This window comes from Labrus mixtus, chromosome 4 (assembly GCF_963584025.1).
Source record: "Labrus mixtus chromosome 4, fLabMix1.1, whole genome shotgun sequence".
Classification (NCBI taxonomy): domain Eukaryota; kingdom Metazoa; phylum Chordata; class Actinopteri; order Labriformes; family Labridae; genus Labrus; species Labrus mixtus.
In genome coordinates, this window is record NC_083615.1 from 2,565,567 (window position 1) to 2,578,974 (window position 13,408).

The window sequence follows — 13,408 nt, forward strand, 5'->3', positions numbered from 1 at the left end:
ACAGTTCAGGCAGGGGCAGGGGGGACAGTTCAAATGAATTTCGGAAAAAGACAGCTACACCGCCACCCCGACGCCCAGAGCTGCGGGCTTTCTCGAGGTAGCTGTAACCAGGAGAACAGACTTCATTCAGGGCAGAGAAGACGCCCGGCTGGTGCCAAGTTTCAGTTAGGCACATTAAGTCAATGCCCTTGTCCGAGATGTGATTTTGGTTACATTTCTCTCAGTGCTCCCACCAGTGTTTACCCTGCACACACACTGCATTCAGGACTAATGATCTACTTCATATTGAGAGGAACTAACACATGAACCTGCTGCTGTTTTGTGTAAACAGGCCCTTTAGAGCAGGAAGTATCAGATAGATGTGGGCTTCACCCTTGGTCTGCGATCGCATCACCTGAGCAGACACTCTTCATTTAGTGGAGTCATGGAGAAAGAGCCAACACAAGCCTCCTGGAAAGACCCGACACCACCCGATGAGTTTTCTGAGTCACACATGGAGGACGCGTCGGCTCTGAACGGAGAGAAAGATGGAGTCTGTGGTAGCAGAGATCAATCGGTGAAATGCAGCCCAAACCTGCTGCAGATGCTGAAGGCAGCGGAGAGCAGGAGGTTAGCTCAGGGTCGGGACAGAGACGAGGCCGAGATGTCTGATTTTGGGTCAGCAGAGCTGGTGACCGAGGCTCTGAAGACAGACATGGTAAGTTTTTAACCCCCTGACTTTGAATAAGTTTGTCATTTCCCATTGGATCAACATATTTTACATAATATATGTGCCTCTGTAAGTGAACTGAATAAGGAGTGTGAGTCTGCATAGACTCAGTCTGTTAATGAGTTTAGCTTCAATGTGCCTTTATGAATGTTTGACTTAAACAGAAAAAAAAAAGATTTAAAGAGAAAAGTCACTAATGACACACCAAAGATTACGCGTCTTTGACAGCACTTCTTTTGACATCTAATAAATGAACTCATGCGATGTCACCTGAGTCATGATCTGTTCAAGACTACAATTTTGGAAATGAAAAATAACAAGCGGTCTAGAGTTTTTAAAGGACTGTGCGCAGCTGACCTCAGTAATATGCCCCTCCTCATCGTAGCTTGAGGCTAGCAGCTAGAGGCTCCATTAACCGCTAATAGCAAAACACACCCCGAACTTCTCACCATAGCATTGTGGGTAATGCAGAGGAACAGGAAGTACAATTTGTGGAATGTGTGGTTTGTTTTTTTGCTGCATCATTTAGCGTTCTGTTTTTGTAGGCAGGAGGACCCACAGAGTAGGGTTGGATGCAGGGAGCTGGAAACAGGATCAGCTTCTGTATTACACGTTTACATTTATAAACCATTCAAAGAAATCATTAAATATTGTAATTGTGTGTCCATTTATTCTTTAAAGGCTTTATATGCGATTTTTTGATCCAGCAGATGTCGCCCTTGAGCACCAGCATGAAACCAAAACAACTTGCGGTGCATTGTTGTGTTAGCATGCTAATGCAGTATGTTATTCTTCTTTTCTCTAGTTCCTCAATTAAACAACTTTTATACACGAGGGGAGGAGTCAGCCGGCCGTCCGGGCGATGTAAACAAAGTGAAGATAGGACTCTGAAAACTCTGAAAACATCACAGACAGTGGGACTCGGGTGTTACACCCATTGTAGACAGTCATGACTCACAGAGTTATTTTCAGAGGAGATACTTGATTTATATTATATTTAAGTGTGAAACATCACATATAAAGACTTAAGTTGTGCCAGAGCCTGTTATTTTATTCTCTTCCACTCAGGGCTCCTGGTTCATTTCCTCTGACAATGTCAGAAGGAAACTGGAACAAAGACAGAATGAAACGCCCTTCCACTAACCTAATTTACAATTTTGACTTCAAAGTAATGTGGGTGAATATGACTGTTTATCCACCCTTAGCAGCTGTCTACCGTGTCTCTCTAACCAAGGGCCAGTTCAGTGGGTGGCAAATGGGTGGCATGCCCCCCGACCCCGCCCCTGGAAATCTGATTGGTCGCCCCATAGTAACACCAAAAATTCCTAAACTATGATTGGAGTCCAGGTAAAAGACCTTACTCATTGTTATGTTACAAAAAGTTCTCCCAGACTTCCTTCTGTCTAACAAAGACGTTGTTTATTTTCACCCCCCCTCCCCCCTTTCATCTGGGTCTTATGGGTGAAGGTGTGGGTATAAAGCGTAACTCTGAGAGCTTTCTAATGAGTGAGACAGCAGCAGTGAGCAGCTCTGCAGAGTTACTGTGCACACTCTCTCAGCATGAAGAAAGTATACAGTCTGGTGAACATTACTAAAGCCAAGGACCAGGAGGCTGTCCAGTCCATCTGCATCAAGGTATCACTGCTTTTGTTTTGATCTCTTTAGAGAGATTTAGAATGATCCTCTGTTTGGACAGAGGTTTGTATAAAGCTGTCTTTACTGTCTATTTTAAAAAGATTTGTATTGACTCTAAGGGCAGAGAAGACAAAACGTTTGAATATAAACTTTTTTACAAATCAAAGCAAAAACTGTTGACAGGGTGATTTATTTTACACATTATGACCTGCATCCACTTGTTACAATAATAACACTGATCTTTCATTAGACTTTCAAAGTTGCCGGCTTTTATATTCAGAACCATTTTCTGACCCCTCTAAGAGAAGATTGTGTTTATTTAGTTAACTTTGACACTGCTCAGAGTCGCAGGATAATGTCTTTTTGTTGTTAAAGATTAAGCAGCTGCTTGACTGAGTGCGAGCTGAAAGTCTTTATGCAGGTGATCATTTCAAAGAACAAAAACAGAGACATGTAAGGCTGCTCTGTCTTTGAACAGGTGCATTGTTTATTGTTCACAGATTCGACCTTAATGCATGAATCTATTATTTCCAGATTTAAACAGACGGGTCAGCAGAGTGCATCTTTTTGTACGTGTTACTTGAAAAAAGTTATATCAGTCATTCAAACTGGAGCTTGTTGATCACCTTGATGAATCTGATGAAGGTCATACTCGACATGTCACTACCCTGGTTATTAAGTTCTCTGGTGTATTGAAGCCCTGCATTGAGCGAGCCGTCTGTTTCTTTGTTGTCAGTGACATTTTTGCTCGACTCAGCACCAGCCCTCTTTGGTTTGGATTTTCCTCAATTATTGTAAATCTTTATGAATCACATCAGGAGGATGGCACAACAACAACAAATGTTCTAGGGTCGAATGAAAACAAATTCAGCTGAAAACAAACTCTCATGAGCATCCCGGGATTATTTGAACCTAATAAGGGTTAAAGGCTTTATATGTGATTTTTTGATCCAGCAGATGTCGCCCTTGAGCACCAGCATGAAACCAAAACAACTCGCGCTGCATTGTTGTGTTAGCATGCTAATGCTAGCGATCTTTATTATGCTCGTATCTTCACACTGCATGTAAATTTACCTGAAATGAGCGTGATCTAGAAACACAGTTAAGCAGTGAGTACAGTATGTTATTCTTCTTTTCTCTAGTCCCTCAATTAAACAACTTTTATACACGAGGGGAGGAGTCAGCCGGCCGTCCTGGCGATGTAAACAAAGTGAAGATAGGACTCTGAAAACTCTGAAAACATCACAGACAGTGGGACTCGGGTGTTACACCCATTGTAGACAGTCATGACTCACAGAGTTATTTTCAGAGGAGATACTTGATTTCTACATTTAAGTGTGAAAAATCGCAGTAAAAAAATTGATGTGAAAGAAAAGTGATCCCCTGCCCAAGCCAAGATAACCCTGATGACATCATCAGTCTTATTTCTTTTGAGTCACAGAACACATTGAACAACTATTTTCACTAACTCGGCAGTGCGTCCCGTGAATGAACTGATCTTTTAAATGTCTGTTTGTCCACATGGGTGAAAATGCAGGAACAAAAGCAGAAAAATACCTTCTTATAAAGGCTAGAGATCTCAGAAGGAGGGGGTAAACCCCTCAGTAAGCCTTTGGATATTGGTTTTTTTTGTGAAGCTGGAGTTGAAGCTCAGGCTGCAGAGTCAGGAGAGCCGACAGCAAGCAGACATGGCCAAGTGGGATCCCTGCAGCCGCAGCTCGGCTTTCAAACAGCCACACTGGAAGGTGAGACATACTTTATGCAGCGAGGCATGAGTCAGAAGAGGAGCTGGAGATTTGTGATCACAGCAGGGAAAATCTGCTGGGATTTGTAGCACTTTTGTGACTTTGTTATCGAGTCTGTCTGAGAGTTTATGATTGTGATTTGCAGTGATGTAAGGCAAGGCAAGTTTATTGATATAGCACATTTCAACAAGGTAATTCAAAGTGCTTCACACAAGACATCAAAAAGCATCATGACAGAGGAAAGAAAAGAAACATTAAATGTTCAAATAAAAAGAATTCAAATGAAATTAATTGAAGTCAAAATATAAAAAGAGTTCAAAGTTACAGTGCAGAGTTAAAGTTTAAAATCTTATTAAAGCTGTTTAATGAAAGGCAGCCGTAAACAGGTGAGTCTTCAACCTCCATTTAAAAGAGCTGAGAGTTTCAGCAGACCTGCAGTTTTCTGGGAGTTTGGAGCACAGAAGCTGAACGCTGCTTCTCCATGTTTGGTTCTGACTCTGGGGACAGAGAGCAGACCTGTCTGGATGTAAGTAACAACTGAAATTATTTTGACTTTTCTCTTTCTGACTCTTGTTTGTGTCTTTTTTTTTTTTTACCCCAAAGCAAATCCAGTTCACCGACCAGAAGCAAGAATTCAACAAACGTCCCACCAAGACTGCCCTCCGCTCCCTGTCTCGCTCCATCTCTCAGTCGTCCACAGACAGCTTCAGCTCAGGTATTTAAAAAACATGAAAACACACACACACACACACACTCATAAGTCAGATCACATGTCTCTGATATTTAAACTGAGCTGGTTCTGATTCCAACAGCACGAGAACTACAGGCCCAGAGGATTAGCCCTGGTGCTTTTTTCCCTTTGCCAAACCTTCATTAAAGGGAGAAACTCCTCTGAAGAAATAAGACTCTTTAATGTTTGGACCAAGTGGGCTCTTTTAAGCCTCTTTTCTCAAAGATGTCAATCAGGGACTTCAAAAGGCTCAGAAAAGGACTCACCTAGCTGAGGCTGATCCCACATTTTCAAACAACCACTAGCAGACATAATGTTCAAACTAACAAATCATTAAACGTTCACTGTCAAGAAGTGCAGGCAGGAAGGTTGGACCCAAACATAGAGCTGTGCTGTTTAATCTGTATTTTCAAGCTTACAGGGCAGTAGCTGTAGGCAGACTGGCAAAACGATACCAGGTGTTAGATAGGTAAGTCAAGGACACAGATTTAAAAGTATGCACCAAAAAACCAACAACAAAGCAGACAGATGAGGATGAACTGGTGACTGTCAAGTTACTTTATGGTGCGTGTGAAAATGTCTGCCCGAACTTGGAAAAGGCCTAGAAGGTGACAGAGGACGCTGGACAACTCGACTTCCGTTCCATGGATGTTTCGTTCCATTGTATTTATTTATACAGTTCTCACAACAATCCTTTACGATAAGAATGAGCAGGAGTAAACCTTAAACTGAGTAAATAACAGAAGAGCATGAACTATGCAAACAGCTCTTTAAACCACTGCATTTCACTATCACGCTGTTTTAATTTATCTCACAAACAAATACAAAGCACGCTGCACGGTCAATTAAATCTCAATGTGTAACTTATTTTACCACATGTATCATCTAACAAAGGATTATTATGCTCAACGACTACAATGAAACATGAATCAATTCTTACCAATGGTGTCTCTACGGTCTTCTCTACAATGACTTGAGCCTGTGAAGTTTCCTCTCACCTCCACTGTTGCTCACACACACACACACACACACACACACACACACACACACACACACACACACACACACACACACACACACACACACACACACGAGACAGCTTCTGCCACCTCAGCCTGCTGACACACCTGGCTTGAGTCGGCTTATTAGCCTCACACTCCTTGCACAAAACTTCAGGTGCTGCCCTCTACTGAGCACACTTAACTAAACAGAATGAGGCTGACCGTGCAGAGAACACCTTTAAATACTAGTATTCATTTTGTAAACACAAAATACCTGTTTAATTTTGAACCAGTAAAATATGAAATTAAATAAACATTTTCACATTATTTTTTTTATCTATTATTGCTTGTCCTTTAATTGTAATAAAACAGCGACTTACCAGTGGAAGTAGTCCGATATACATGTCTATGGATTGAGACTGATAAGTGAAGTGGGGAAAGGTTTAGAGACAGTGAGAGTGGTTACAACAGGGAACAGGAGATGTGGAGATGTGCAGCATGAAGTAACCATATGAGGTGTTTGGAAGTCTGGAATGGGGACTTTTGGAGAACAGAGACAGACTCAGTGTGATCTGTTTTTATCTTTAACGTTATAAAACTTTATCACCTGATCTTTGAACACAAACATCATTTTCTGTGTTGCAGCATGCAGTGACAGCTCCGAGGAGGAGGCTTCTCCCAGAGAGAAGAGTCAGAGCAGCTCGAGTGGCCTTTCTGACTTCTGCATCAAAAACATCAAACAGGCTGCCTTTGGACGCAGAGAGATAGAGATCGCACAGCAAGGTACAGACTTTAGCCCACTGTTTACACCTTCACTAACAAAAGACAAAAAAGAGATGGGTGACAGCTCCCACTGCTATAAATAACATTATCAGTCCTTCCAGTTTTATTGTTATTGCCTTTGACAGCTGGTACAACCTGAAACACAGAGAGACACATGGGCCAGAGCTTTTTTATTAGTTAATTTATTGAACATGTTAAAGTCTTTCTATGTGATTTTTCACACTTAAATGTAGAAATCAAGTATATCCTCTGAAAATAACTCTGTGAGTCATGACTGTCTACAATGGGTGTAACACCCGAGTCCCACTGTCTGTGATGTTTTCAGAGTTTTCAGAGTCCTATCTTCACTTTGTTTACATCGCCGGGACGGCCGGCTGACTCCTCCCCTCGAGTATAAAAGTTGTTTAATTGAGGGACTAGAGAAAAGAAGAATAACATACTGTACTCACTGTTTAACTGTGTTTCTAGATCACGCTCATTTCAGGTAAATTTACATGCAGTGTGAAGATACGAGCATAATAAAGATCGCTAGCATTAGCATGCTAACACAACAATGCAGCGCGAGTTGTTTTGGTTTCATGCTGGTGCTCAAGGGCGACATCTGCTGGATCAAAAAAATCACATATAACGCCTTTAACGTTAACATTGGACTGATCAGTCGATTATCATACTTTGTTACATATTATTACTGGCATTGTATCCACAAGTCTGTTATGTTTGTTGTTGTTTGTTGTTCTTGCTGTCCTCTCCCTGCTAGCCCAACACATTGCAGCTGATGATTGATCAACATGACTCTTCTCGAGGTTTCTGCCTCTTAAAGGCACTTTTTCTTTGCCGCTGTAACTTTGCTAAATGTTGCTTAGTGTGTATTAATGTTAGACCTTTGAAAATGATATAACATAGAGTAGTCTAGACCTGCTCTTTTGTTAACGTGTCTTAAGATTAACATTTGTTATGAATTATACAAATTAAGATTGATTGCTTGATGTCCATGCAGTTGTCTGTTCTTGGATTAAATGTGACTCGGTCATTGTCTGTGATACTTAGAAATGCCGGCTCTGATGGTCCTAAGAAAACGAGCAGGTGGGGAGAAACCTCTGGCTGGAGCTAAAGTGGTGGGCTGCACACACATCACTGCACAGACGGCGGTCAGTTCAACACACAAACACACACACAAACCCCTGAGTTGAAATGATCATACTTCACATTGTAAAGATTGCATTTGTACACCTCTAAATGGATTGACGTGTGTGTCTTGCAGGTGTTGATTGAGACCCTGTCTCTGTTGGGAGCTCAGTGTCGCTGGGCCGCTTGTAACATCTTCTCCACTCAGAACGCCGTGGCTGCTGCTCTGGCTGAACGAGGTGAAACTGTCGCCACTCTTTTTTTTTTTTTTTTTTTTGCTTCCTAACTTGTTGTAGAACGATGTTACCTGCTCGTTATTGCAGGCACCTCAGTGTTTGCATGGAGAGGAGAATCAGAGGATGACTTCTGGTGGTGTATCGACCAATGTGTGGCTGCAGAGACATGGCAACCCAACATGGTACTCTGAACTAACTTTTGACTTTGGGTGAATCGTACTTTAAATGTTCAGCAAAAAAAAAAAAAGCAAGTGTTCCCCCTTTTTTTATAGATTCTGGATGATGGAGGCGACCTGACCCACTGGATCTATAAGAAGTACCCAAGTCTGTTCAGGAAGATCAGAGGCATCGTGGAGGAGAGCGTTACAGGCATCTTTCGGTTCGTTTTTTTTTATTCTAGATTTAATATGATATTTCTTCTTATTCCACAGAATCCTGTATATTCAAGAAACCACCAATCAGAACGAATGTGTAACAACTCAGGGTGTTAGTCTGTGGAACAACTGTGATGACGAGCTGAGAAAATGCAACACTACATTCAAACTAAAAAAACTCTTCAGGAATCAAATATTGAATAGATATGAGCCGGTGACTTTCTGTTTCTCTGTTTTCTATTTGGTTATTTCTTGGCTGATGGTCTTGGTTAATCTGTTCCCATTATTTTGTTGTTTTGTCTAAAAACTTAATTTGTTTTGGCCAACAAGTCCAACATCATACACTGATTGATGAAAACATTTAGATTTTTCTGTGAATAATGCACAAAAATAAGAAGGGGTAGGACCAGAGAAGTTTTGAACTTCTTCCTATCACTTTTGAACATGAACTTTATTATTAGTAGTTACCAGTTAGTTTTTTTGGTTTGTTTTTTTCCTTTTTATTTTGTGTTTGTATTTTCTTAAAGGCTTTATATGTGATTTTTTCATCCAGCAGATGTCGCCCTTGAGCACCAGCATGAAACCAAAACAACTCGCGCTGCATTGTTGTGTTAGCATGCTAATGCTAGCGATCTTTATTATGCTCGTATCTTCACACTGCATGTAAATTTACCTGAAATGAGCGTGATCTAGAAACACAGTTAAGTAGTGAGTACAGTATGTTATTCTTCTTTTCTCTAGTCCCTCAATTAAACAACTTTTATACGCGAGGGGAGGAGTCAGCCGGCCGTCCCGACGATGTAAACAAAGTGAAGATAGAACTCTGAAAACTCTGAAAACATCACAGACAGTGGGACTCGGGTGTTACACCCATTGTAGACAGTCATGACTCACAGAGTTATTTTCAGAGGATATACTTGATTTATATATTTAAGTGTGAAAAATCACATTTAAAGCCTTTAACATGTTCAATAAATTGACTAATAAAAAAGCTCTGGCCCGTGTGTCTCTCTGTGTTTCAGGTTGTACCAGCTGTCAAAGGCAGGTAGGCTCTGCGTCCCGGCCATGAACGTGAACGACTCGGTGACCAAGCAGAAGTTTGACAACCTTTACTGCTGCAAGGAGTCCATTCTGGACGGGTAGTGAACCATAATGTGAACCCACACAGCTCCATAAAATAAGAGTACAGTGATGAGGATGAACATGATGAACTCTTTTTTTTTTTTTCTCAGGCTGAAGCGAACAACTGACGTCATGTTTGGAGGAAAACAGGTGGTGGTGTGCGGCTATGGGGAGGTCAGTAAAAAAAAACATTAGACGAATGACTGCTTTCAAACCGCTCTGCTCTACCAGCCTCTTTTCTCTCGTCCTGTAGGTTGGCAAAGGTTGCTGCGCTGCCCTGAAAGCGCTCGGTACAGTCGTACACGTCACAGAAGTGGATCCCATTTGTGCCCTTCAGGCCTGGTATGAATGGAAGAAGCTTTTAACCGCACAGACGCAGAGTGTGTTTACGTCTTTTTAGCGGCACATTAGAGTGAAATAGCATGAAGTATTATGAAGTTTAACTGTCCTTCCTCTCAGCATGGATGGCTTCAGAGTGGTTAAACTGAGTGAAGTGTTACGGCAGGCAGACATGGTCATCACCTGCACAGGTAACTAACTGCTGCTCTCTGTGAAGTTCTTCAAGATATTATTCAGATCATCCATCCGCTGTATTTTATTTTTTTTTATTTTTTTTGTGCAGGCAATAAAAACGTGGTGATTCGGGAACATCTGGACAGGATGAAAAATGGCTGCATTGTGTGCAACATGGGACACTCCAGCATAGAGATAGATTTGGTATGAACATGGTTTGTTTGTGTGTTTGTGTCTATGCATGAGTTAATTAACTTCAGTATATGCTTTTATATAAACATCAACTCTCGCCTCTCAGGAAAGTCTACGGACTGCGGAGCTGAGGTGGCAGCGTGTGAGGCCTCAGGTGGACCATGTGATCTGGCCTGATGGCAAGAGGATTGTCCTGCTAGCTGAGGTGATTATACTGCTGTATTTCAGAATCAGAATCAGAATCAGAATCAGAATCAGAATCTGGGTTTATTGCCAAGTACATTTACACATACAAGGAATTTGACTTGGTGTATTGGTGCTAAACAATTAACAAGGAAATAAAGCAGAACTAGCAACAACTTAAATAATACAGAATAAGAAGATATTACAATATATAAAATACAATTTAAAAATGTAAAATATAAAAATAAAAAACACAAAATGTACAAAAGGTGAAATGTAGGAGCTGTGCAGTGGACTATGAGAAAAAAAAAATCTTAATGTGTGTCTTCTTAATCTTAACTACTCACAGAGTGCATGTAAGGAAGAGACATTTTTGAAGTCCAGTGGGCGTTAATGTAACGCATAAAGAACAGTTCAGCATTCACACATTCACACATTTGGAGGATGATGGGATGATGTACTGATTTGAAGTGTGGCTGCTAGATTTGAATTGTTCCAGGTGCTGACTGACAAACACTACAGCATGTCTGTTAACAACACAATTGTCCTTGAGTAGAGATAGTTTCATGGATAAAGAAAGAGTATCTTATTATCTAATATTGAGTAATTATCAGGAATTTAACCCTTTAAATGCCAGTTTGATTACATGATTCTGGCATTTAAAGGGTTAAATTCCTGATAATTATTCAATATTTGGTAGTTTTGAGCAGGGCTGAAGTTGTTTAAGAGATTTATGCAGAAAAAAGTAGAAAAAAATATTAATCTGTTCTATTTTTATATCAGTTTTTGTAAATTGGACATTTTCGCCCTCCAATGTCCAAACAGGGAACTACATTTTAAATCTGATGCTACACAAAAACTAACAATGCATCATTAGTTATGATGTCACATCACAACATGTCATGGGTCTCTGGGATTACTTTTTAATCTCAGGGTCGTTTGCTGAATCTGAGCTGCTCCACGGTGCCGTCACTCGTCCTCTCCATCACGGCTACGACTCAGGTATTCGCTCACAGGTTTTTAAACTGTTTCCTCTCCTTTATTCTTTTATGAATGCATTAAATATATTTTGTCTGTAGCTTTGTCACACTGCGGCTGTTTGTAGTCCTCTACAGCTGTGTTAACAGAGACTTTCCCCGCTGTGTGTGTGTGTGTGTGTGTGTGTGTGTGTGTGTGTGTGTGTGTGTGTGTGTGTGTGTCAGGCTCTGGCTCTCATAGAGCTCTACAGCGCTCCAGAGGGACGATACAAGCAGGACGTGTACCTGCTGCCAAAGAAGATGGGCAAGCCCTCAACTTAAATATCCTATAACAATAACAACATTTCTTATATTTCAATTCTATTTTTATATTGACAATTACTAATTATAATTTCAGATGAATTCGTGGCCAGCCTGCACCTGCCGACCTTTGAAGCCCACCTCACTGAGCTGACTGAAGAACAAGCCAAGTATCTGGGCATCAGCAAACATGGACCCTTCAAACCAAACTACTACAGGTGGAGACAAGATGTCTGATTCTGAATGGGCAAACATCAGACACACATGTGGGAATTATTATTTTTAATAATAACTATATTTCTTACAGGTACTAACCTCGCAAACAAAAAGCTGAGAGACAAGAAGCTCTTCAGAAATGTTGCTGTGGGTGATTAACCCCTACACGGTTCTGCAAATGGAGCTCTGGCGCCCTCTACAGTCCAAACATGTCAAAGACTCATTATGACCGAGAGACTGAGTGAACATGGACTGATTCACTGATTCTTTTCCTGTTCGTTTTTTGTGTCTTTCTTATGTCACACTTATGGAAGCCCATTTCATCGAAATTGTAGGATAATAAAGTCATAATCGTGAGATTAAAAATCGAAATTATGAGTCATTATTATGACTTTATCTAATAATTTCGAGATAATGTTTTTTTGATCAAAAAAAAATCTCAACAAAGCCAAATTTAAAAAAAAAAATTTTTAACTGTTGGAAATGGGTTTCCATAAACACTATTTCTGGTTATTAAAGTTAAATGTTCAAAGTATGTAATCACAGTGAAGTGTAGTAGCACAGTATGTTATTGATAACATTTATTTAACTAGAATTATATAATCACATTTTTATATATAGTTTGATGTCCTAATAATCATAATGAAAACTCTACCATTATTAACATTATCTTAACCTTTAATGAAGATCTTAACATCCATCAGCTGCCTATGAATCATTGGAAGAACCTTTTCTTGTTTTTATGTCTGATCCATTTTGACAAAATGTTTTTATGTTTGTATAACTTAAAGCGATTAATTGATCTTCTTAGGAATGCATTAAATATTGTAATTAAAAAAGCAGAAGTTTTCTCCATCGTCTCATCTCTGTGGGAAGGCTTAATGTAAAACCTCAGAAAAACACAAGAGCAGCATTTAAACTTCCACTGGTGTCAGAAATAAACCCAGTGCTCACTTTCTCTTTGCAGCCATACAGCCCTGTGTAGCATCTATATTCTATATATCTATATTAACTTATTATTAAATCTGAGAGGAAATACTCTCTGACTTGAAGCAGTCCTGATCTCCTGGAAAACATTTTTTAGATTTTTCAGTTTACACCTCAGCATTGCATTTATTACTTTGAAGAAAACTTGGTCAAATTGAGATTTGTTTTAGTTTGGAATAATATTGAAAGTAAAAGTTAAAATGACAGACGTCTTGGATTTAAAATTAACTGAAAATAATTTACTAAAATGTTACCCAAATCAATTGTTTGTCCGTTTTTTCAATATTTTTTATGATGTTTTAATGCATTCTGTATTTTTAATGATATCTAGATGATGTGTTGGTTCTCATGGGTCCATAGTTTACTCAATGATAGGAACAGAGACACATGATGAGTGACTGTTTCCCCACTAGGGGGCGCCTGAACACTGCTTTCTTTTGGTAAAATCCATTGAGAATATTTTTTAAATTTTATGCATTTCTGTATTTCCTGTTCTGAAAATATTTATCACAGGTTGAGAATGTCAAATGAGTCTCATACTTAAACAGGCATCAAACTTTTTTCAAGTTTCTCAATGAAC

At 39.9% G+C, this 13,408-nt stretch overlaps 1 protein-coding gene across 1 annotated transcript; it reads left to right on the forward strand.

The window, feature by feature from the left end:
* Positions 1–394: 394 nt before the first annotated feature.
* Positions 395–12,690, forward strand: LOC132972348 (S-adenosylhomocysteine hydrolase-like protein 1). Its single transcript, XM_061035118.1, has 17 exons — positions 395–697; positions 4,693–4,804; positions 6,466–6,603; positions 7,651–7,751; positions 7,865–7,967; positions 8,052–8,146; positions 8,237–8,343; positions 9,361–9,477; positions 9,571–9,634; positions 9,714–9,802; positions 9,920–9,990; positions 10,083–10,177; positions 10,272–10,370; positions 11,282–11,350; positions 11,551–11,629; positions 11,723–11,843; positions 11,933–12,690. Exons 1-17 carry the CDS (start codon positions 425–427, stop codon positions 11,937–11,939), a joined length of 1,740 nt encoding a protein of 579 aa, XP_060891101.1. The 5' UTR covers positions 395–424; the 3' UTR covers positions 11,940–12,690.
* The last annotated feature ends 718 nt before the right edge of the window (positions 12,691–13,408 follow it).

Excerpts from the sequence above, each read along its gene's own strand:
- LOC132972348 (XM_061035118.1), top strand. The coding sequence starts at position 425 with ATGGAGAAAGAGCCAACACAAGCCTCCTGGAAAGACCCGACACCACCC. Across the intron at positions 9,991-10,082 it reads CATGGTCATCACCTGCACAG|GCAATAAAAACGTGGTGATT; the intron begins GTAACTAACTGC and ends TTTTTTGTGCAG. Across the intron at positions 11,351-11,550 it reads CCATCACGGCTACGACTCAG|GCTCTGGCTCTCATAGAGCT; the intron begins GTATTCGCTCAC and ends TGTGTGTGTCAG.